At 39.5% G+C, this 23,472-nt stretch overlaps 1 protein-coding gene across 12 annotated transcripts in view; it reads left to right on the top strand.

Moving 5' to 3' along the window:
• The window catches only part of LOC124402193 (calmodulin-binding transcription activator 1-like), a 261,909-nt gene that overhangs the window by 102,533 nt on the left and 135,904 nt on the right, over positions 1 to 23,472 (top strand). For all 12 annotated transcript variants that reach the window (XM_046875023.1, XM_046875025.1, XM_046875021.1 and 9 more), the window contains one exon: positions 20,101 to 20,168. In XM_046875023.1, coding sequence (XP_046730979.1) covers positions 20,101 to 20,168 — 68 coding nt within the window. The remainder of the gene's footprint in view (positions 1 to 20,100; positions 20,169 to 23,472) is intronic.

Raw genomic sequence — 23,472 nt, 5'->3', positions numbered from 1 at the left:
TGTAAACATTCCATGGGAATTAACAAGAATTAATGGGAATAAACTGGAAATTTACAAAATCGTAAGTGAGCCAATAACAGGAAACTTAAATGCAGTCTTGCAGGATAATATTGGTTGAAACAATCAGATTGAGTACATTCAATTTCAGCTGAAATTCTACCTGCACGTTCATCAGTTATATGCACACAGCACACTTACTGCAGGATCACTGAGGCCATGCCCCCTACATGCACTGCACATTATGTTTGAAGATAATAGTTTATATACATTTCCCCAAATTTCCAATTAATTCCCAATTATTCCTGGTAAGTTTCTAACTTAGAATTTTTCCAGAAGTCCCCAGATGAATTTCCAATTGAAAGTTTTTTGGAAAATTACCAGAAATGTTCCACCCCTTTGCAACCCAAGATACAACACACAGTAAGTGAAAACATTAAGCTGCATTGTTGCACAGTTTGAAATGTAGCTATAAGTTGCATATATTTTTCTAATTGTTGTCATAAAATGAGGGGATGATTCTGAACTTCACAACAAGATAGAGTCCTTCCTCCCCTCCACCACCCATAATATTACCTCATTAAATTTTCAGTTCTCATGACTTTATTACAGCGTTAAACTGTCATGATGTAGCTTTACCGTGCGGATCTACGCATCGATCTACTAACCGATCTTTTGAGATCCGAACGCCCCAGAAGAGTCTGTTTGGAGTGATTATCAAGGTGTTACCCGTGTTTACAGTAGACCGATCATATAGAGTAGTTTGCGAGGATCGGCGCCGTTTGTCATCCCCTGACAGATCTGCGTTTACACGTCGAGAGCGTGAAGCCGTGGTAACGCAGCAGTTCGGACGGGATTACAAGAAGCTTGCTGGCATTAGCATATCGGCGGCTCCCATCGATCGGAGCGGGCTTTGAAAGATTCATGAATATACATGTAACGCATATAGCTTTATTAATCATCCACAACGTGCACTTTAAATCATTCAGCGTGAAATAAAGCGTCTGATACAAATAACGAGATTTGTATACGAATTAAACAAAACTTTTTGTTTCTGTGAGATATTTATAGTCACCGATGTATTTTTAGGAGATTTCAGCTTTGGAATGTGTGAGTACATATTCTTGAGTAGGCATAGTGTGTGTGTGTGTGTGTGTGTGTGTGTGTGTGTGTGTGCGTGTGCGTACTCTTAGTGTGTTAGCGCTGCTGTCAGGCGTTCCAGCTGATGAATGGCGGCGCTGCTTGCGGCTGACATAGATGGATGCGACGTGCCCTCGTCCACGCGAGGCGGGCGAGTGGGCGGGCCCCTACTGGCCACGTTGAAGGTCATGTGGTACAGGCCCCCGCATCCAGTCGCAGCACAGAACGCATGTTACAGCAGAACGAGCGGGTGGGAGGGTGCGGTCTCTCAAGAATATCGATTGGTTCACTTTCACCCTCTTCCCATTTCCTCCTTAGCGCTGAGGCGGAACTGCACGATTTCATTTCCTTCACCGAACAAATCGCGCAAACAGGCAGCCCGTGACGATTCCGAATTTGACCTTGTTCGTGCGAGGAGCTCCAGGGTCTGCAGAACTTCTCCGGATCAGCTGGACTTGCTGGTTAACAGTCCCCAGCAGTCAAACACACATCCTCAGCATCATAAACCTTGCCTCCTTTTTTTTTGGGTTTAGCAGCCCAGCTCATCTCGACACGTTCTGTAAGCTCTGGCTGCAAGGGCCATACTGCAGGTCTGTGCCAAAAACAGGGAGTTGTAGGAGACCCAGGAAGAAAGCAGCTAGAAGGCTTTGCAACAGTTGGCGTGTGGAAGGCATCATTTTGCATTTGCATTTCAAAGCCAGTTGGACTTGGGATAATGTTTTTTTTTGTTTGTTTGTTTGTTTTTGTTTTTTTTTCCCTGTGAGTGCTCTGGGCATGCCGAGCATACGCTCCATAGATCCCCACGCCTTTAGAAATGACAAATAGATGATGCATTCACGATGCAATCATGATGAGCTTTCTGTTATGCGATCCAAAATTCTCTTCTTTTTTTAATCGTTTGCACTTTCAGTTCTTATATTCTAGCGATTTCCGTCTGTTTTGCCTTTAATACCGCATTAATGAACTGAGAAAAAAGAAAAACATGCAGATGTACTCATTGCTGGGACTTTCTCAGTGTTTGTAATGTAGAAGACACACTTTTCCACAACTCAACTAAATCTGATGGTGACCAAATCCTTGGATTGAACAGTGTAATCAGGCGTTTAATGCAGATTTTTTTTTTTTCGACTATAAAAAATGAGGAAAATGTCCATGTTTATAACACGATGACATCAAATACTTTATGGTGTTTATAGTTACAGCTAACTCTCAGTGCCCCGCGTTACATAAACTAATTAATAAAAGAAACACGTTCAATTATTTACCATTTAATTATTCAGGGATTCTGCAGGTTCTTAAACCTAAAAGTCCAAATTTTAGGTGTTAAAAAGTCTTAAATTCGCTGTTGTAGATATTAAATCATTTTTAAAAGGTCTTAATTTTTCCATGTCCATGTAACGCTTTTTTGTTTGCTAGTTCCCATGGTGTTGTAGTTCTTTCTTTCACTTGTCCAAATATGCAACAGGCAGTCAGCTTTCTGTCATTGGAGCAAATCTCTCGGATTGTACCACAGACATGAAACTGATTTTATTTTTTAGCTACGGGGAACTGCAAGTTTAGCGATACCTGGCTTAAAAAATAAATATTAGTGCTCAGCTAAGGCCAGTCACTAACAACGCATTAGTGTGTTTTTGATGTAGAGTTTAAATTTCATTCTTAATGGGCTTAATAAGGTCTAAAATGTTATAATTTTCACTTGCATTTTCACCCTGATTAATTTTGGATGAAGTCTCCAACATTAAAAAAAAAAGTCTTAAGGACATGACAAGTGGAATTCTTTGCAGAAAAATTTCCAGACACAAGAAATAGAGAGGCTGGGGATGGAAAGATTGTTTATAGCTGCTAGAATGTGGAATAAAACACTTTCTGAACATGCTGAAGGATTCGCATATGGTACATCCATGTGTTCCTGAGTGCGCATGAAAACAGAAAGCATGAGCTCCCTGATTTCGGCTAAAGCGTCCACCTTAAGCAGCACATGGCTCGGGAAAGCGCAAGGTCCCAGAAACACGATCCGTGCCGCCGACTTGTCATTCCGTTCAAGAGCCAGAGGGTGACATGGCGCGTGGAACAGTGCCACGTGTACACGCTACAGCCTTCTGGCTGAATTCTCGCTCCCGCTGCCGTCACCACTGTCCAACATCACCGCGTCTTAGTGTGACAGAAAGAAATCCTCTTACTGAAATGTCCTTTCAGGTCTGGACTACACCGAAGCACATGGCAGCATCTGTTATGTCATAATTTTGGAGTTGTAATCCTGTTAACTGTTGGGTTCTCACAGGGGTAGGAGGAAACGCTTCTCTGTCTTCACGTCTACGCTGGGTGTGAGTTACTTCACTCTGACAGCAGGACAAAAGTTAGGAATAATAGCAAGTTATATATTTATGGAGTTATTAAGCAAGCGAATAATAGTAATAATTTACAACTATAAATATAAAAAAATAAATAATAATACAGAGTAAAATGAAAAATAAAAACATGAACATATGCATAAATTAATAAATTATTATTTTTTTAAACATTAAGTGGTGGAGGCAGTGTGTTATTGTGTCAGGTGTCTCAAGAATGATTAGGTTTCAGAATGAATCCCAACAGGTTCAAGGTTGAAGCAAATCAAGTAAAATATCCGAAATTGTTTTTCAATAGCTTAGTGTAGAATTTTACGTTACATAAAATGAATGAAGTAAGTGACAGACAGACAGACAGACAGACAGACAGACAGACAGGCAGACAAACAGACAGACAGATGGATAGATAGCTTTACCCCTTCTCAGCACACGGACTGTTCATTTCTCATAACATTCAGCTGAAATACTTTGCCGTGACCAAAGTTGTTCTTCACTAGAAGGACATTTCTTTATTGTGATTTAGTTCATCCCAGAGCAGTTCAACAGGATTTAGGTGCGGGGACTGGGCAGGTCATTCCATGATATATATCACTCCAGATGACTGTTTGCTCTCTAATTAACACTTACAGAACTCAGACGTACGCTCGTTTTCTTGTTGTACGGTGAAGTCTTTTCTGATGAGCCACAGTCCAGACGGAACTGCATGGTGCGTTAGGACGGAATGGAAGCCATGTTGGTTCAGGTTTCCTTTCACTTTCCGGAATAAATCTCAAACCTTCCCTGCTCCCAAACAACCCCAAACCATTACGCTTCCACCTCCATGTGGGGGTGAGGGAGTCTGATCACATCTTCTCTCCTGTTCTCTCACTGACCAATTCTTGGTCAAGTTTGTTGTACTGTATGTAAGCAAAAGGGGCATGCATAAGTTTCAAAAACTATAAAAGACCAGGTATTTTGGCAGGTACAGTATAACAGTACAACACTGTTACCACAAATGTTTTGAGCCAAGAAGTGGACATTTGGGAACATCTTCTGATAAAGATACAACTTACATAATGCTGGTGTACTTATTGCTCTTTTTGGACTTTGTTGATGCCGTGATGATCTTCAGGAGTAACTATTGAATATCGTCGATTGATTTGTAGCTTTGCTAGCTGATCAGAAACAGCTGCTTTTAATGTATTCAATTTATATATATATATATATATATATATATATATATATATATATATATATATATATATATATATATGTGTATGATATTGGTGTGAAATCAGCGACCAGTTGAAAGGTGTTAATGAGAGCATGGACACACCATGCTACAGATTGATTCTACTTGTATTTTTTCTATTTGATAGTCGACACAAAGGTTAAGTCTGCCCTTCGGAAAAAGGGGAAAGGAGCGTTAATGTGCACCGAATGGCTAAATTGCTCCCTGTGTGAGTGGTGAAGGCTGAACCCTCACTCGCCCCAGGCTATGCCTCGGACTCCAGTCGACGGCTCGCCTATCACCTAATGCAACAACTCACTTCCCCACTGAAACTACACACACCCACAGGAACCGTTCGCCTTGTTCAGTATCGATCAGGCCACGTCTAACTGATTGACATTTGACGAAGGAAACAAGAGGAAATTGTGTTTTGCTACAGAAAAGGGTGTTTTACAAAGATTAATGTATCGTGATTTAAACAGGGTTTGAGTCTCAAATTAGTCACCATTGATCACATTGACATGTTTTTTACTCAAACCAAATGCCGAGCTTATACTTCATAACTGTAGCTTGTTTTACTGGTACATTTTTCAATTATTTAAGAAATGAAATACTTTGGCATGCTGTTATTGAGAAATTATTAAATATCAAAGATTGTTGTATATGAAACAGACTTACTATTAGACCTTTTTTTTATTAAATACTGTCCCATACTGATCAAAATTATAATAAATAATATAATAATTATAAATAATAATATCCCAAGATGCTTTTGAGAAACCTGTACTTTGTTTTCTCTGGTTTTTGTAGTTAAACGAAAAAAAAAAAACAGAAGTTTGTCATGTTAATAGGGTTGCAAATGGGTGAAAAACTTCCAGTTAATTTCTGGAAACTTTCCATTGGAACTTCATCTGGTGATTTTGGAAGTATTACAGTTTTTCTCAATTGCTAAAACACTAAACCCTATTGTCTGAACCAATTGCTCAGTTGCCTGAACCCACTGATTGAATCAATCACTCTTTTGGCAAAACCATAAGCACTTTTCACCTGTTTAGACACAACTTGCCAACACATTTTCATTGTGATGCACCCGTGCTGCATAATGGTGAGCACAGGTGACAAAAGTCGAACACTACAACTCAAAATGGATCACACTTGTGGCTAATGATGTGAGGGAACATATACAGTAATCCAGTTCAGAGAGCACTGGTTTGTGCATCAGTAGACTCACTGTGTCCACCATAATCCGAAGATTTAGAGAAGAGAACAGGTAATTACCTTTTTTTGACATTATAGTACAGTATGTAAATGTTGACAGCAGTTACTGTATGACATACTATATAAGTAAATATATGTTTCAGTACATCACTGTACCAGTGTACTGTAGTATTGTAATGGAGGGTTGGTCTTACTGTTTGTAGGCCTCGTATTCCATGTATATTTTTGTACTTTATTTTTACATGGGCTTACTGTACACAAGTGGCAAACGCATACGATTTCTGTTTGTTTTTACAAGTGCTACGTGTAAATGCACAAGATTTCTGTTTTGTCTTTTTGTACAAGTGCTAAATGCACAGGGTTTTTTTGTTTCATCCGCTTGATGTCCTGAGCATTGTGTTTTCTATTTTTCTACGTAGTGTTTAGTGACTGTTCCGTAGTGATTTAAATTTTGATTGACTCGGGGCACGATTTGACAACATAGTTCAGTTTTGAGCACAGATTGAACTGTTTTGAGGTGAAAGTTTGGTTTTGCAAGAAAAGTCTGAGGTTTTGTGAATGTAGCTTGAGAATTGGGTTTTGTGTTCACAGTTTAGAGAAAAGGAGAGCATCTTCCAAGAAATGTGTCTTAGTAATCGAGAAAAACTGTAACAGTTGCAAACTTACCAGGAATGTATGGGAATTTATGTAAATTTATGGGAATTGATTAGAAATTTGGGGAAATTTAAATAAACAGTATCATATACAAGCATAAATATAAAATTTTGTTTGGTCATAAGCTGACATGCATGCAACCAATACAGATTAAAAAATCTATTATAATTATTTTTCATTTAATTGTAAGTAGAACAATTGTAAATATTTCTTAATATGTTTTACAATATTACTGTTTTGTTCTGTATTTTTATAAAGTAAATGAAGACTTGATAAGCATAAGAGACTTCTTTCAGATATATATATATATATATATATATATATATATATATATATATATATATATATATATATATATATATACTAAAAAAAATAGTAACATGTCCGAACTTCTGTCCTTAGTCATCCTGCAGTAAGAGTGCGTGTGATTGATGAATGTGCAGATAGAATCTAAAATTAAATTGCGTTGAATTTTAAACTAAATGTTTACATTTATGTTCACTGTTATAGGCCAACCTGCAATTTTGTAAATTTCCAGTTTATTCCCATTAATTCCCATGAAAAATCTCCAGTCTTTAAAATTCCTGGAATTTTGCAACCCGTTACTGATAAAAAAAATAAAAATACAAGCACTTCCTGATGATGTCGGAACGTTATGGACCACTGACATCCGAAACTCTTTTCTTAAACGTTTAATAAAAAAATAACCTCGCCAGCATTAAATTCATGAATTCATGAATAAGTTGTTGCCATAGAAATGAAAACATGTAACAACGTGCATTAGTATACAGTAAACCTGCGCTACTCTCAGAGCTGCTGAAAGAGAAGTCACCATCATCTGACCAATCAGAGTCCAACTTTGAACAATGCAGGACGAAGCTGGATAGGAGATAACTTGAAATCGATACCATCGAACCCTGAGAGAAATTTAATCGTGACACCTTGACGAACACAAAAACGTTAATGAGCTTGCTGTGAGGTTTATCGGCAGACCGGGTTGAATTTGTTTCGTTCACTGATCTAATATATCCAAGATGTCCGCTCTCGCTCGAATTTCCTCTAATGAACTACAGGAACCAGAGCGGTTTCTTCATTTCCGCGTCTTCCTCTGCCCTTTCAGCTCAGAGTTATTCGTCTCTGGGTGACCCTAGATTTCACACTACATTGGCTCCATCCCATTTAAAAAAAAAAAAAAAAAGAAAAGAAAAAGCTCCCTTTCTGCTGACAGAAGGAGGGATGTTATCTGTTAAATAAGCCATTCGCAAGCACGCGCCGAATTTTTGCCACCGGCAAAAGCGTCGGAATTGCTGAAAAGACACACAGCTGAGGAGACACCAGGGAAAAGTCAAATGACTCTTTCTCCCTCTGCGATCGGAACGCTTTAACCTGACAAAACAGAATAATGCCATTTCAGAGGCAAAGTGCCTTTCCATTGTATGCACTGTTTATATATATATATATATATATATATATATATATATATATATATATATATATATATATATATATATATAGTTTTTTTTACTTTTTGTCCAATGAATGATTGGACATGTGAAGTGTTTTCCTGCATACCTGATTACCAGTTCATCGACTCTAAAGGAAACTTGGGTATATATTATTTACAATGCATAATTTTAGTGAAACATTGACCCTAGGGTGTATACAGAAAATTTCCCTGGGAGCTTTATCTGGGAAATTGTGGAAATATTCCAAGTTGTAAACTTAGCAGGAATTTATGGGAATTTATTCAAATGTATATAAACTGTATGATATACAGTATATGTAATGTTTTGTTTCGTATGCATGCAAACAAACCTTTTAAAAAACTTTTCTTATGACATTTTTGACATTTGTTAGTATCATTTTGTTGCACGAGGAAGTTGTGATATTTGTCATTTACACGAATACTCGCCAAGATGGACGTTATTATTTTTTTTTACATGCAGGGTTTAAGAAATGATGTGTTATACCTGTATGTTATAGAGGAATGCACAGTGCATATAGGAGGTGGGGGATGTGATTAATGAATTCGCAGGTAGAAATTCAATGTTTTAACCCAAAATATCCTGCAATTTCTTTCATTTTACAGCCACGTTTAAGTTCCCTGTTATCCCTCACTTGCAATTTTGCAAATTCCCAGTTTATTCCCATATAATCCCGTAAATTTTTATGGAAAGTTCCAGTCTTGATAATTCCTGTAATTTTGCAACTCTACTATAGAGTGATTTTTACAAATACATCTGTGTTGAATTTTTACATTAGAGCCAGAAGACTGCACATAAGGGCAGTGTTTCCTCATGAAAAACCACTTGTTAATGCTTTTTTTGTCCATTGTTGAAGTGTAGTTTATGATGACCAGACGACCATAACATACAGTTCTCCACACAGATAAAGTGTGCCTTGGCTCCTGTTTTTCCTCTTCCTACCCAATTTATAAAAGAGCTAAAGAGCATTGTGTGTGTGTGTGTGTGTGTGTGTGTGTGTGTGTGTGCTGTGAACTGAGTGTGTGCTGTACTCTAGATTGATGTCCTGCTTCTCTGCACTCTTTTGTGTGTGTGTGTGTGTGTGTGTGTGTGTGTGTGTGTGTGTGTGTGTTTTCTTGTACGAGTGTAGCTGCTGCACCGGCTAACTGTGATACATGGCTACTTCTCTGTCGCTTCTCACTTCGAAAAATATTTAATTATTTTTCAAACTTTTTCGCCACCATTTGTCAGCAGGATTTTCTAGGACTGAAAGCAAAAATGGCACATGCCCTATTTTTTTTGTTTGTTTGTTTTTACCAAAAAGTTTAGCCGGGGTCGTAGGGGTAGTATATCTTATTAAAACAAGCAAAAACCAGGGATTTTTTTTTTATTTCATGCAATTATCAGTGTCAGGTCATGCATTTCACCCCTAGGCCTTCAGTGGGGTCCTACCTGAATGTATCCACCTCTTAATCCCATCATCATGACGCCACGTCTATAGAAACCGTCAGAATTATAAAGAAACGCAGTAGAACAGAGTGCTGCATCACACACAGGAATCTAGTGAGAATGAAAGTCACCATTAAAGCAAAAAGCACAATAAACACAATAAGAACTCATCTCTTTTCCCTGTAGCCACATCTGCTCTTCCACATACTTCTTCTTTTGCAGAAGCATCGATATTCACCTCATCACATGACAAAAATACAGTCCCAACGTGGGTTTTTCCGTGCATTTTTTGTGCATTTTTTCCATGTGTGTGTTTCTCAGCAAATTCTACAGGGAAGAAAACGCAAAAGTATAAACGGTTCATGAAAAAGCTTAACTTGTTTGGACGAACATTTCCTTACCATGTCCAGCGTTTCTTGAACAGTCCACCTTCTAAATCTGCAACCAAATCCATTTCTTCTCTTCTCTTAGCCATTGTGGAATAAAAAAACAACAACTATTAAATCCGGATGAATATTTTCGAAATGTTGCAGTTTGACCCCGATGAAGGTGCAATTGAGAAACTTGCAATATTTAACCCAGATGTGTTTTTTTAATAAATAATAGAATTAAATAAATTACTGCAAAAGTACACAGAACCACGTGTCACCGTCCATCCACCCCTTCCCTTCCCTCTCCTTCTCAGCAGCAAACACATTGACCTTCACGGCTACGCTGCATCATTTATTGCCATCTCAGCAACTACTAGTCAAGATCCAGTCGTGCCAAATAACTCACCGGGCAGGAAGCTGGCCAAACACTAGCGCTCCTGACAGCACAAACACACCTTCATTAAGGCTCGTCACGCACCCCCGATCGAACAAAAGATGAATCTGTGTCAACGACGGCAGGAAATTTCCCACCGCAAACAAAGCGTTTCGACTGAAATGGAGTGAGAGAAAAATCTGAATAAGGTCATTAAAGAATAATCTGCGGGAACATTTTTCACCCAGGATCCATTTTTTTTTTTGTTCGGTTTGTTTTGTTTCTATGAGTAGTTTCTTTTTAAAATCCACATCTCTACCTATCATCCTTTCCATGTCAAATAATAAAGACCTCAACCTCTCAAAGTGGCATCAGCTCTGCTCAACTGCCTCTCAGACATTGATTTGGATGTTGTTCTTTCTTCTCTCTTCAGTCTGACTCGTTGCCGGGTTGGGTGGATGGCATCTGTTGCTTTTTTGCCTTTTTTTTTTTTGGGTCTTCACCCTTGGATGCAGGTCCCCAGACTGGACAATTCACCTCAAACAGTTGGAGTCTGAACTTGTGACCTGATATAAGGCAGCAGGAGATGTTGACGTGCCACAAATCCTTAAATATATAAATTGTAGGAAGTGTGTGTGTGTGTGTGTGTGTGTGTGTGTGTGTGTGTGTGTGTGTGTGTGTGTGTGTGTGTGTTAGATTCAGGGTTGGTAAGAACAGTATTCGGAACGCATGGGCGTCGCTCCCGTAGCTATTAGCTCAAGCTCCTGCTCAGAAAAGCTGAACAACTCTAATTGCTACGTCGTCCTCATGCATGAGCTCAGTCACGATTAATTCATATCGTTCTGAAGAGAAAGAGAGAGAGAGAGAGCGATGCCATGGGACACACCAGGTTTTGCTTCTTTTAGACTCTTGTGTCATGTAAAGGAGTGCTTGAATGATCTTTATGATCATAGCAGTGACAATTAGTTTATAGGTTTGCATTCATCGGTTGGATTTTGTTTGCTAATAAAAAGAAGAAAAAAGAAAATCCACACATTTTTCGAAGATAAAAAGTTTTTTCTGCATCCATCAATCAGCATAAGCAGGAGAAAACATTTAATATTACACTTGTTCCATCTGGCGATTGTCCTTGCAGCTGAACAGTTGAAGGTTAAGGGCCTTGCTCAAGAGCCCCACTTGGCGTGCTGGGATTTGAACTCATGACCTTCTGATCTACTGAGCTACTACATCCCCAGGGCCATTACTAATATCCCTCCAGGGGTTAAGCACATACAGCATGTACAATCAAACTTGTTCGGATGCCTCTTACCCATTCACTGTTCTTCTTCACCGCCTTTCGTACAGATGTTCTCTTTATCAAAGCCGACTCTTGCTAACAGCACACTGAGCTCCGATGATGACTCCCCAAACACACACACACACACACATACACACATATTTTTATCCCCATCTCTCTTTTCAGCGTTTCTTTATCCCGAGCTGTATGTGTTGTGTTTTTGCTTTGGCAGCTATTAATTGCAGTCACTATCAATCCGCTTCACTCGCTGCAAAGTAAAGGAGCTATTTACCGCATGAGTGTGCATGTGCGAGAACACAAGCTATTGGCTCGCGTAACAAGTGGAAAAGTTGGAAACAAATTAAAAACTCGGGAGTTTATGTGATTACGTGCAAATTGCAAGAACAACAAAATGTAATTCCAGGAAGACGAGTTTCACCATTTAAAGGGGGATTTCCATTTTAATCAGCACTATAGGTCAGATTTAAGCATGTCTGCTTTATTTAAATAGATTATTAGTAATAACAACTATTATTATTATCATTATACAATATTTTTATATTGTGTAGTGTAGGTTTCTTTAATCCCTTGTTCTTTTTTTATTATAATAATTAGTTAATTAAAAATACAATTATTTTTATTATTGATTTTATCATTGTTTATCTGTTAGTTATTCTGTATATTTAAACATCACAAGTTTTAGGAAATATGGCAGGAAAAAAATAGTTAGATGGAGTAAATAAAAATCAGTATTATTCAGTGTTGATCATTTATTATATTTAAGTACGTTTTTTTATGAACACTCGACGGTCTACGTTTTATTTCCCCCCAGCCTTTTTCTCTCTCTTCTTTTTTCTCCCTGTCCTCTCTGCTTACAATGCTAACTGCTAACTGAGAGGACACCATCAAACAGTTTGTTTCATTTTATTTTTATCCACAGAGGCACCAGGCTTGGCACAGGGACAACAGAACAACAGTCTTGCTAAGTGTCAACTTTTCCCTCAGCCTCGTTTTTTTTTTTACCCCTCGCCTTTCCTCCACAATTTCACTTTCTCCTTATCATTGCCAGACAAATAAACAAGCAGAATGACAGCACAGTGCTACATGAGAAAGAGAAGCAGGAAAGGGAAGCGAATTTATAAAAAACTAACCAAAAAAAATCCCAACAGATTCAAGACTAGCTGTTTACTACCAGCTCTCAAGGTGCTCAGAGGAGGCGGGGCCAAGGCACCATGGCAGGAGTCCAGTTGTACGCCGAAAGCTCCGATCTCCTTCAGGATACTTCATTGATTGCCGATCGATTCCTGCATGATATATCACCCAGCCCTGCACCCGACAGATTTGGCCCTGAGAACCCGAACTACCGCCATCAATGTCAGAGAAGTAGCAGGTGTTTGCCAGAGAAACCGAGTCGATCCTCGCATTTAAAGCAGGCGGTGCTTTATGGAACGAGCACCGACCTCATCCCTCATTCATAATTCATTCCCTTTAAACCCTGTCTCTCGTTAATATTGATAACCCAAAAGAAGTGGCGTCATGTGCTTGGCTGTGCATTACACACGACTTCCACAATGCCGGTTGAGCCCAGAATAGAGGGCGGTTCGAAAGATTTTCCAGGAGATTTTCGCTCTGTTTACAACAAAGTACTTTATTTATCTATGTACGTTTCCACATTTTCACCTTCAAAATAATCCCCATGCACAGCAACACAACGCTTTCAGCGATCTTCCCGAGCGCGTCCTGAAGTCTTATTTTCGTAGCGTGGTCGAGCACCTTCTGCCGGATCTCCGCAGCAGTGTCAAAACCACGACCTTTGAGCTGGATCTTGCCAAAATGTTTTTCCGCTCTTGAAACGCTTGTGCCACTTAAAACACCTTTAGCGACTTGTTGCAGCGGCACTGAAAAAACTGGACAAATCACGTCAAACGTATCACTGGAGGATTTGCCCTGCATTTGCCTTGTTCTCACTTGATGAAATCACTGAAGTGGTAACGCAGCTGGTCAGAACAGCACCAGTCTCGCAGCAGATGTACGCAGAATGTGGTCTTTCGGTGCACTGACGTTTGAAATTCGGTGCTTCCTGTGATTGTGTGTGCAGCCTTGTGCTGCCATCTGTTGGCGTGTCTCGCAAATTGAGTTAACAATTCGGAGTTGTGTTGCATTCCTCATTCTTTATGATTTTCATGGTGACATAAGATAAACACAAATGCACCAGGGTTCGAAAGAATCCAGTCCAAAACTTGGACCAATGCAAACGCGTGTAAATGGATACAGCAGATGAGATATCTAGCGGAATATTTGAGCAAATAGGATTCATTAATCAGAGCTGTTATATTAATTACTCACATTGTATTGAATTTTTCCTTTAAACCGCAGTAGGCTCAAAACTAAATCAAATATAAAACGCTTATTTAGATATCTCAAAATTTCTTTATATCATAATTGTAAATAAAAACACATCATGTAAGTGGAAAAGAACCGAATATCTTTAACACGTCTGCTGATGTAGCTTTTTTTTTTTTGGGTCGTTTTCAGGTTGTGTGTCCATCCATCTGTGCATCCGTGTGTTGTTCCCGTTAGATCCATGAGCCATGAGAGAGTGTCATATCCAGCAGATGAACCCATTAGATTCTGGAATTAATCCATACAAGGATCAAGGTCGCAACAAGGTCAATTGTTTGAAATATATTCTTATTTGTATAAATTAGTAATAAGAAGGACTAGAATTGCTGATGGCAGCGGCTTCCCCTGTGTCGAATTCTGCTGTGTGTGTGTGTGTGTGTGTGTGTGTGTGTGTGTGTGTGTGTGTGTGTGTGTGTTGGGTGGGTGTGTTTTAAAGAGCTACCTGATTGAGTATTCCCCAGTGGCAGCATGACTGAACATCAAGGATACAATGGTGTCCTTCTCTATCTCAGTCTCGTACGTTCTCTTGAAAACCCTCAGCGGACAACAAACAATCAAACAGTGAGAGTGAGACAAACAGTGGAGTGGCGTCTCTACACTCAGACCATTGAGCAGGGGGAGTATTTATCTCTTGTGCTGTGCCTAACAAGCTCAGGCCACCCCATTTCAGAAATGAAGTGTGTGTGAGAGTGAGTGTGTGTGTGAACAGGACTGGGACTGAATCTGGGGGTGTGAGAGTTATGATTAATGACTCAATTTCCTCTCCCACTTTTTAAAGTGAAGTGTCAGTTTACTTCCTGAACTTCTTTGATTTCTCCTTGACTGAGTGGGCGGAGAGAGGGAATATAAAAGAACGAGATGGCGCATTCGGTTATGATTATGAAAATGAAGGCGCGAGGGCTAACGTTACGCTTTATTCCTCCTCTAATGCTGCTGTATACCTGGCTCTCATGAACTACTCGCAGGATTCTCGGTTTAATCAGGACAAACGCCAGAACCACATATCCAGGGAAAAAAGACCAAACAAAGAAAAAAACAGATCAAGCGATTCACAGGTTGATTGTAGTTTTGTTTTTTACAAAAACAGAATCAGGCATTTGTAAGGAATTTGTTTGAAATTGTCAGTGCCTTCTTTCCTTCCTTCCTTCCTTCCTTCCTTCCTTCCTTCCTTCCTTCCTTCCTCTCTCGGTTTTCCCCGAGTGCCAGATCAGTTCACTGGATCTCTTGGATCAGTCCGATTAAAAGTGATGCGGTTGGGGTTTAGGGAGCAAAACCGAGTATGATTCATTTCACACTTACTCTAAGTTTAAACAATTACAGTTGGGTTCACTGGAGACATAAGAGTGAGACTAAAATTGATTTCTTACTTCACCAGTCAGTTTTTCTACTTTAATTTTTAATTTTTTGAGAGCATGAGGGAACTGTAGAAGGTGGAGATCTGATAGATATTCAAAGTAAGGGGAAGAAGCTGGAAATTATTGGTGCACTTTTGATCAAACAAAATCTGATTGACCAAAGACCAGACCACAATTCTTCATTAGAAGGTGATGATTTAGTTTCGATAATAAATCACAGCTTCATATCAATATATTATCATAAGAAAGTTCTTTATTCATCTTATTTTACACAAACCTTCAAAAAAGTATGTTTGCACAGCAATACAGCTCCCAGCGTTTCCTGCCACTTCTGGAACGTGTTCTGAAAGTCTTCTGTTTGAAGCGCCTTAAGCACCTTTTATGATTCACGGTGGAAGTTTTTTGGCACACTAGTTAATGAAGGTTGGTGCTGCCTGTGACTGTGCATGCAGCATTGTGAAGTAACCCTGCCGTGTTGCAAAACGAATCCTGAATCTTTTTGATACCACCTCATATATATATATATATATATATATATATATATATATATATATATATATATATATAAATATAAATATAAAATATCTTTAAATTATGATCTGACAGCTGTTAGTTAAAATGATGCATCATGATAAATATCATGTATCATAGAAATGTCCCGAGGTATATTGCGATATGACGTTTTTGTCATATCGCCCGTCCCCGGCGCAGCCTTTTATCTGTGATATCATTGTAGCTGCTACTCGTTTTGACACCACACGACGTTCGGAGGAGTATCACCTCCACTGAAACAGCTCCTTGATCACTTCAACAAAAAGCTGCTTCAAAGAGACTCAGCAGCTTTCAATTATTTATTATTTACTGTCGTAATTAATTGTGACGGTCCAAATGTAGTGCCATCGCCCCATTGGCTGAGAGCAAAACTAGTTTGAGCAGCATTGTATAGCAGATTCTGAAGTCTCCCTGTCGCAGTCAGAGTAGATTTCATTTTTTGAATAAGACTTGTAAAATTGTGAAAACACGTTCAAACATCCCCAAAGTCACAAGCTAAAGGAGACGGGACGAGAACGAGCGCTGATATCTTCCGGTTTGAAGAGAAAAGTTTTTGTCTCTAGGCGTGCGACTCTTTGTTTCCTCGACTATAGCTTAAACACTTTGAGGAGTTTTTCACACCCGATGGCTTGTGAGCACAGAAATTCAGCGTAAGACCCAGGGTGTCACGCTACAGGTTAACACGAGGTGAGAGAAGTGATTGCCTGGAGCAGGCTCGCTAGAAGCCGAATGACTGGCCTCCAGGGTGGTGAGGATCTCAGGAAGACGAGGAGGTTCTCTTTCTTAAAAGCCTGCAGACCTTCAACTCTTCATTTTCAGCGCATTTGTCGTACGGCGTGAAGTATGGAAGATTACATAGAAACACTACAGATAATGAAGATGTGGAGGGTAAAGAGCATGAGAAGAACATCAGAACCAAAAGAATAGTATAACAAGTCCTAGAGAATTGCTTTCTAAATAAACTGATTTTGACATAAAGCCCAAAGATCACTTTAGTTGTTTTTTTTCTGTTTGCCAAATTATAACAGGTCATCATTTGTCTTTCACTTCTCCCAAGGACGTACCAGGGGACTTTGGGGGCTTGACTTGACGAGCAGTGAGACAGCACTAATAAAAACTTAGCCGAGCAGTAAACAGGAAGACAAAAGAGAGTGCAGTGTGGTCAGAGAAGGATGATGAAAAACAGTGATGCTGAAAAAAAACATTGCTGAAACAATGGAGCTGAGCTGGCAGAGATGCAGTAGCCTCTGAGTTTCTCTGTTGCCTTTTATAGCAGATAAAACTTCAGGAGTTCTAATCAAACCCTCTGAAACACCAAATCTGCGACACTTTGGTCACCAGCAGCTCTTACTACAACTTTAACAGGAGTGCATTACAATTTCGTGATAATACACATTATTATCCCTATAAAACCTGCACGTGGTGTTTCCAGACTAATGGTGCTAACTGGTGACTACGAGCGTTACCGCGTCTGCGATTATATCCTGGACAGCTAATCAGAACAAAGAGCGAACGTGAAATCTGGACAGATCTGCCTCAAAGGAGTCTGACATGACGTACGTTTGACATACTGCGATGCTGCAACAAGGTGGTTCGAGCGGCATGCGCGAACTTTACTGAACGACATCCAGAGATCAGGATGAATCTTCTGAGAACACACGACTCGCTGGATTTGCCTCCTGCGAACTTCGCCCTCTTCCCGAAGATAAAGATCCGGCTGAAAGAACTTCCAGGACACGTTACAGAAGTAGCAGGAACGCAGTCAGCGCTGTATTGCTGTGCAAGGGAACTATTTTGAAGGTGGTAGTGTGAAAACGTGAATAAATATTTTGACTTTATTTAGATTTTTGTTATAGTTTTTGTCCTGTTACCTTCAAGAGCCAATTTCCAAAACTACACATTCTTAAAGAGAGAGATAATCAACTTCACTGTGGTAATATTAACATCCGCTGTTGCTTCTTTTTCCTATAACCGCATGCACCCTGGTGTTTTCTTTTCATACGTTCATTCCTTTCCCCTGGAAAAGAGTCATGAGGGTGTGAGAAAATAAAAAAAACCCTGTCTCATTTCTCCTCTCCTTTGAGATTCCCATCTTTCCCTGTCCTTAACATGGCTCTCCTTTGCATAAGCCCTCATAAGGCACCTGTAACATTCTGCGATGAAGCTGTTAACCTTTCCGCGACTCTGTTCGGACACGGATTCCGCTCACGGCTCGTGCGAATTGAGACCGCCAGCGCATAAAATGAGCTCCAAGACTCTTTACAGCGTTCGCAGAAATTCGAGGGACGAGCAACTGCCGTGCATGAGAATGACATCCTGTAGCTGTCTGCACATCTTTTTTTTTTGGTCCTCATCAAGTCATCTGGAAACATCCAGAGCCCTTTTGTGTCTGTTCTGACATGAACGAGTTGCTCTCCTGGGAGCCCTTTTGACTTGCTGAGAGAATTTGATTTACAACGAATAGAAAATATCTATACACTGTCCTCAAAATGGCAGGTTCTTGTAGGTGATGAAACCAAGATTTCTGAACTTCTTACCATGAATTTGAAAAGCCAACATATGGGTTAATGAAGAAGTAAAAACGCAATCAGAATTATTTTAGAGGAGAAAATGGGAATCAAATTCCTTTGCACAATTCCTTTCTGATTAGCCTCAAATAAAGATCATCAGTTTCTGTCTAGTTTCCACATCATCCTGGTTTCATTCGTCTCCTGAAGCCATGATCCACAAAGAGCTAACAAAGTATGCATGTAATTTTTGTTGAAATCTGTCAGTCAAGAGTGGGGTACAAAAGAATTTCCATTACATGTATCATTACCTTTAATGAGAACTTTAGAAGTGTCATAGGAAAGCGTAGAAAGGTCATCATCGTCCCTCCAACATTTAGAAAAAGGACAAGATACAGTAAAAACTTAGCAGAAAGGCTGCCAGGAGGAGCTGCAGAAACATCTGAGAAGTACTGATTACTCTCTGCATGCGACAGCTTTGCACGTCTGGGCCATGGTGCATAAATCTCAGTGAAATCACCCCGGCCCATGTGGCAAATGTGTTTAGGTCTGATTCCATTCCGAAAGGTGATCATGAAAAGCACATTGAAGCACGGTGGTGGCAGCATCATGCTGTAGGGCTTTTATTCGCCCAGAACTCTTTATCAGAATCACGAATAGATGGAAATAGCGTTGGATTTTTAGGAGGATGCTAGGACGGCGAACATTAAAAAAAATTTACCTTTCAACAAGACAACAGCACAAAGCACACATCCAAACCCACAGAAGGAATAACTTATAATAGACCTGAAACAGACTGTGCACAGGAGACGCCCTGACCATCGGATACATATAGAAGAAAGAGCTCTAGCAAGAAAGAGTGAGAACATATCGCCAAGTCATGATGGGGCAGAGTTTTTCTTAAAAAGACTTGAGTGATGTAATAACATTTTAGTTGAGTTTCAGCCTACAGGATGTGCACAATTATGCGACTACAGTAGGTTATTGGGTGTTTTTTGTTTGTTTTACACAGTTTACACAATTTTAACAGTCAAATCGAACAATTTTTTTTTTTTTGGTGACACACAATCAGAGTTCGACATGCAGTGAGGCGCTTATCATGACTGTCCAACCTAAAAATCTAATAAATAAATGAATTAAAACAAAGAAAATTTGAAGTATAAAAAGTATAATCAAAGTATAATCTCATGCTTTACCGCGGTTTGAATCTCGCACCCCCGGGTTTATCGCGGAATTGCGTTTGCCACATAGCTAACTTGTTTGGCTGATTTTCCCGGTCTCTAGCGGATAGCAAGATAGACCAAAAACGTATAGGGAATTGTTTTTATGGAGTAATTATTACCTAATAAAATGAAGTAAAATGTTAATACAGTAAAGTACTGTATACAGAAAATAGCATTTTTGGGGTGGCGTCCGTTTGTCGGGGATTAATGTAATAATAATACATTATATTTTATATATATATATATATATATATATATATATATATATATATATATATATATATATATATATATATATATATAAATATAAGAAAAGGACAGAATATATATATATTATTTTGTTAAAGACAATTGCCAATTCAGCAGGGTCGATCAATATCTGTGGGCAGTAGGCAGTCAAGAATGAATGAATGAATGGTTGAATGAATAAATAAATGAATTGCTAAATAATGTGGATGCATTTTCTCTAGATTTAACCATCAGTGCCGTTTTATGTATTTTTATTAACGCTGGTTATCACTAGGTAACAATCTAAATCAAATTATTTGTCTTCTTTTCCAGGAAATCGCTGCTTACTTGATATCATTCGAAAAGCATGAAGAGTGGCTAACAACATCCCCCAAAACCAGGTACGTGCGTTTATTCGGTTTTGTTTTTGTTGTTTTTGTGTTTTTAGCTGTGCAGTGTATTAACACCTCACCTGAAGGGGTGAGAGAGCGATTTCCTTTTACAGCTGGGCAATTTCGGAGCTTTTTTGTAGGATGTCCAGACAGATAATGGAATATTAATGGCCACTTCTAATGTGAAATGTGCCCAGGCTTATTAAGCGTAATACTCTCTCTCTCTCTCTCTCTCTCTCTCTCTCTCTCTCTCTCTCTCTCTCTCTCTCTCTCTCTCTTTCTGTCTCTCTCTCTCTCTTTTTCACGAGTGCCATTAACGTAGGTGTTAATGTGCTGGGCTTGCACAGCATATCATTCTATCAGCGAGAGAGGCCTCGACACAAAGATTAAAAAGTTTTTACTTGATCTGTGGCGATAATAAATGATAATGGAAATTATTTTTTTGCCCTTCTAATGTTAATTATATGCTTATCCTGAAATATTATAACATTACTGCCACAGGCAGAGAGAGTAGACTGACAGGAGGGCATGTTTTATGTCTACATGTATGCAGAGCGGCTTTTAGACAGATAAATATCAAACACGCAGTACTCATGTAAGAAAAGTGGAACTTTAGAGTCACATACTTTAGGCAGGAATATTTGATATATCTGGGAAATGCTGTGGGGTCTCTGGGGGGGGAGTTGGAACTTCTACCGTTCCTCTTATGCAGGTACCGTCTAAAACCCAGCTCATTCTGTTTCAGGCTGAATAGTTGTGTTAGATCTATTGGATGAGATTTTGTTTTACCCATGGACAAGGTACTGTAGAACTTCTTTTCAGCCTAATAGAAGGAATGTGATCAGATCTAGCTCCACCCCTGGACTGGGTGGGATTTAAGATCAGGTTTATAAGTGGAATGTGATCAGATCTAGCTCCACCCCCCTGCACTGAGTAGGTCAGCCATATAGAAGGTCTAGCTCCGCTTCCTGGACTGGTTTGGATATAGGGGTCAGCCTTATTAGAGGAATTGGATAAGATCAAGCTCCACCCCCTGGACTGGGTAGGGTTTATGGTCAGGTTTATAAGTGGAATTGGAGAAGCCAGCAGCCATATCACCCTGTAGCCCAAGACAGCTTGTCCACTGAAGCTAAGCAGGGTTGAGCCTGGCCAGTACTTGGATGGGAGACCACCTGGGAAAAACCAGGTTGCTGCTGGTAGAGGTGTTAGTGAGACCAGCAGGGGGTGCTCACCCTGTGGTCTGTGTGGGTCCTAACACCCCAGTATAGTGACGGGGACACTATACTGTAAAAAAAAAAAAAAAAAAAAGCACCGTCCTTCAGCTGAGACGTTAAACCGAGGTCCTGACTCTCTGTGGTCATTAAAAAATCCCAGGATGTCTTTTGAAAACGAGTAGGGGTGTGCCCCGGCATCCTGGCCAAACTTGCCTGCTGGCCTACTAATCATCCCCTCATATTAATTGGCTATATCACTCTATCTCCTCTCCACTAATATGCTGGTGTGTGGTGGGCGTTCTGGCGCAATATGGCTGCCGTCGCATCATCCAGGTGGAAGCTGCACATTGGTGGTGGTTGAGGAGAATCCCCCCTTTCATATGTAAGGCGCTTTGAGTGCTGCAGAAAAGCGCTATATAAATGTAACGAATTATTATTATTATTATAAGATCTAGCTCCACCCTCTGGACTAAGTAGGGCTTAGGGAAGATTGAATTTATGCAAGGGCTGTTAATCGATGAAAATATTTAATAGCGATTAATCGCATGATTGTTAATTAACCTATGAATAATCGCATATTTTTATGTTCTAAATGTACCTTAAATGAATAATTTCACGTTTTCAATATTCTAATCGACATGCGCATGGACAAATATGTTTATTATTAGTAAAACCAAACACAACATGGAGCTTAAAACTTTTTTTTGTAAATGTTTTAAAGCAATAATGGTGTTTTAAATGACGTAAATCATCAGGACGACAAATGGAACTTTTAATATGTTTCCACACGGACGGTTTTAATTGCCGGATGTGCGCGTCATGGCTGATTTTGGTGCTGATTTAAACCTTCAGTATAACAAAAGAGCGAACAAAAATGCACATCTGTAAAACAAATGTTTAGTGATAAAAAAATACTTTTTCAATGTAGTTTATAATTTGTTTTATCTGAGTAAAGAGAGGATGTTGTGAATAAATGTGTGTTGCGTTGAATTTTTTAATTTCACATTTTTTGTATTAATTGATTTACATTTTAATTAAATTAGTGCTGTTAAAATGAATTTACATTTTATATATATATATATATATATATATATATATATATATATATATATATATTAGCGCAAGACCCCTCTGGACTGGTTAGGATTCAAGGTCAGCCTTATGGGCAGAATTGGATCACATGTAGCTCCGCCTCCAAACTGTTATGGACGTATTGTTAGCCTTATTAGGGAAATTAGATTAGATCTAGCTCCTCCCCCTGGACTATATTAAAAGTGACCCAAAGTGCTACAGGCCTTGTCTTGGCTCAAAAATCGTTTTCCATGAGTGTGGTACAAGGTTATCTGTATGGAGTCTGAGCCATCAATCACAGCACTGTGTGTGTGTGTGTGTGTGTGTGTGTGTGTGTGTGTGTGTGTGTGTGTGTGTTGCTGACAATGCAAACACACAGCCAACCATGAGTGTTGTTTTTCTGGGTAATATGTTGAGCAGTAGCGTGAAAGCAGCGCGGTTTATCAAAGTCACGAAGCTTCTGAAGCGTCTGAGGCCGAGACGAGGTCAACCTGAACCTGGTCATGAAGAAATTCTTACTCCAATGCCTAAAAATGTAATCAGAGTACTCGAAAGTATGTTTCCTCATTGGGCTTTAAAAACGAAAGAACGTGTGGAGCCAAACGTCTCGTTGTTATGGTAACGTGGACAATGCGTGCCGTCTTGTTATGCACAAATACGAGTGTTGTGGATTATTACATACAGCAGTAATCCCTGATTACGTCTAAAAAAAATCGATTGAAATAGAAGAGCGTGCCATCTGGGTTGTGTAAGATAATGGCATTTGCTGGCGAAAAGAAAATGTTAATGAGTGACAGACAAACACAAACACGCACACATGTACATGGGTACATTCTCAGTCTCTCACACACACACACACACACACAAACAGAGCGTTTCGCCCCCGGTGTGACTTTACATAATGGCGCTGATTTCAATGTGTGATTTGGCGTAGCTGTTTAATGCAGCGCGATCGTTCGTAGCCTTAATGAAGCCACCGTTACTCGCGGCTGTTTTTCAGGGGTCATAACCAGTGTGAGCTCTAACTC

The sequence above is a fragment of the Silurus meridionalis genome, chromosome 19, assembly GCF_014805685.1.
Source record: "Silurus meridionalis isolate SWU-2019-XX chromosome 19, ASM1480568v1, whole genome shotgun sequence".
In the NCBI taxonomy this organism is placed as follows: domain Eukaryota; kingdom Metazoa; phylum Chordata; class Actinopteri; order Siluriformes; family Siluridae; genus Silurus; species Silurus meridionalis.
This window is presented reverse-complemented; position numbering and strand designations above follow the sequence as displayed.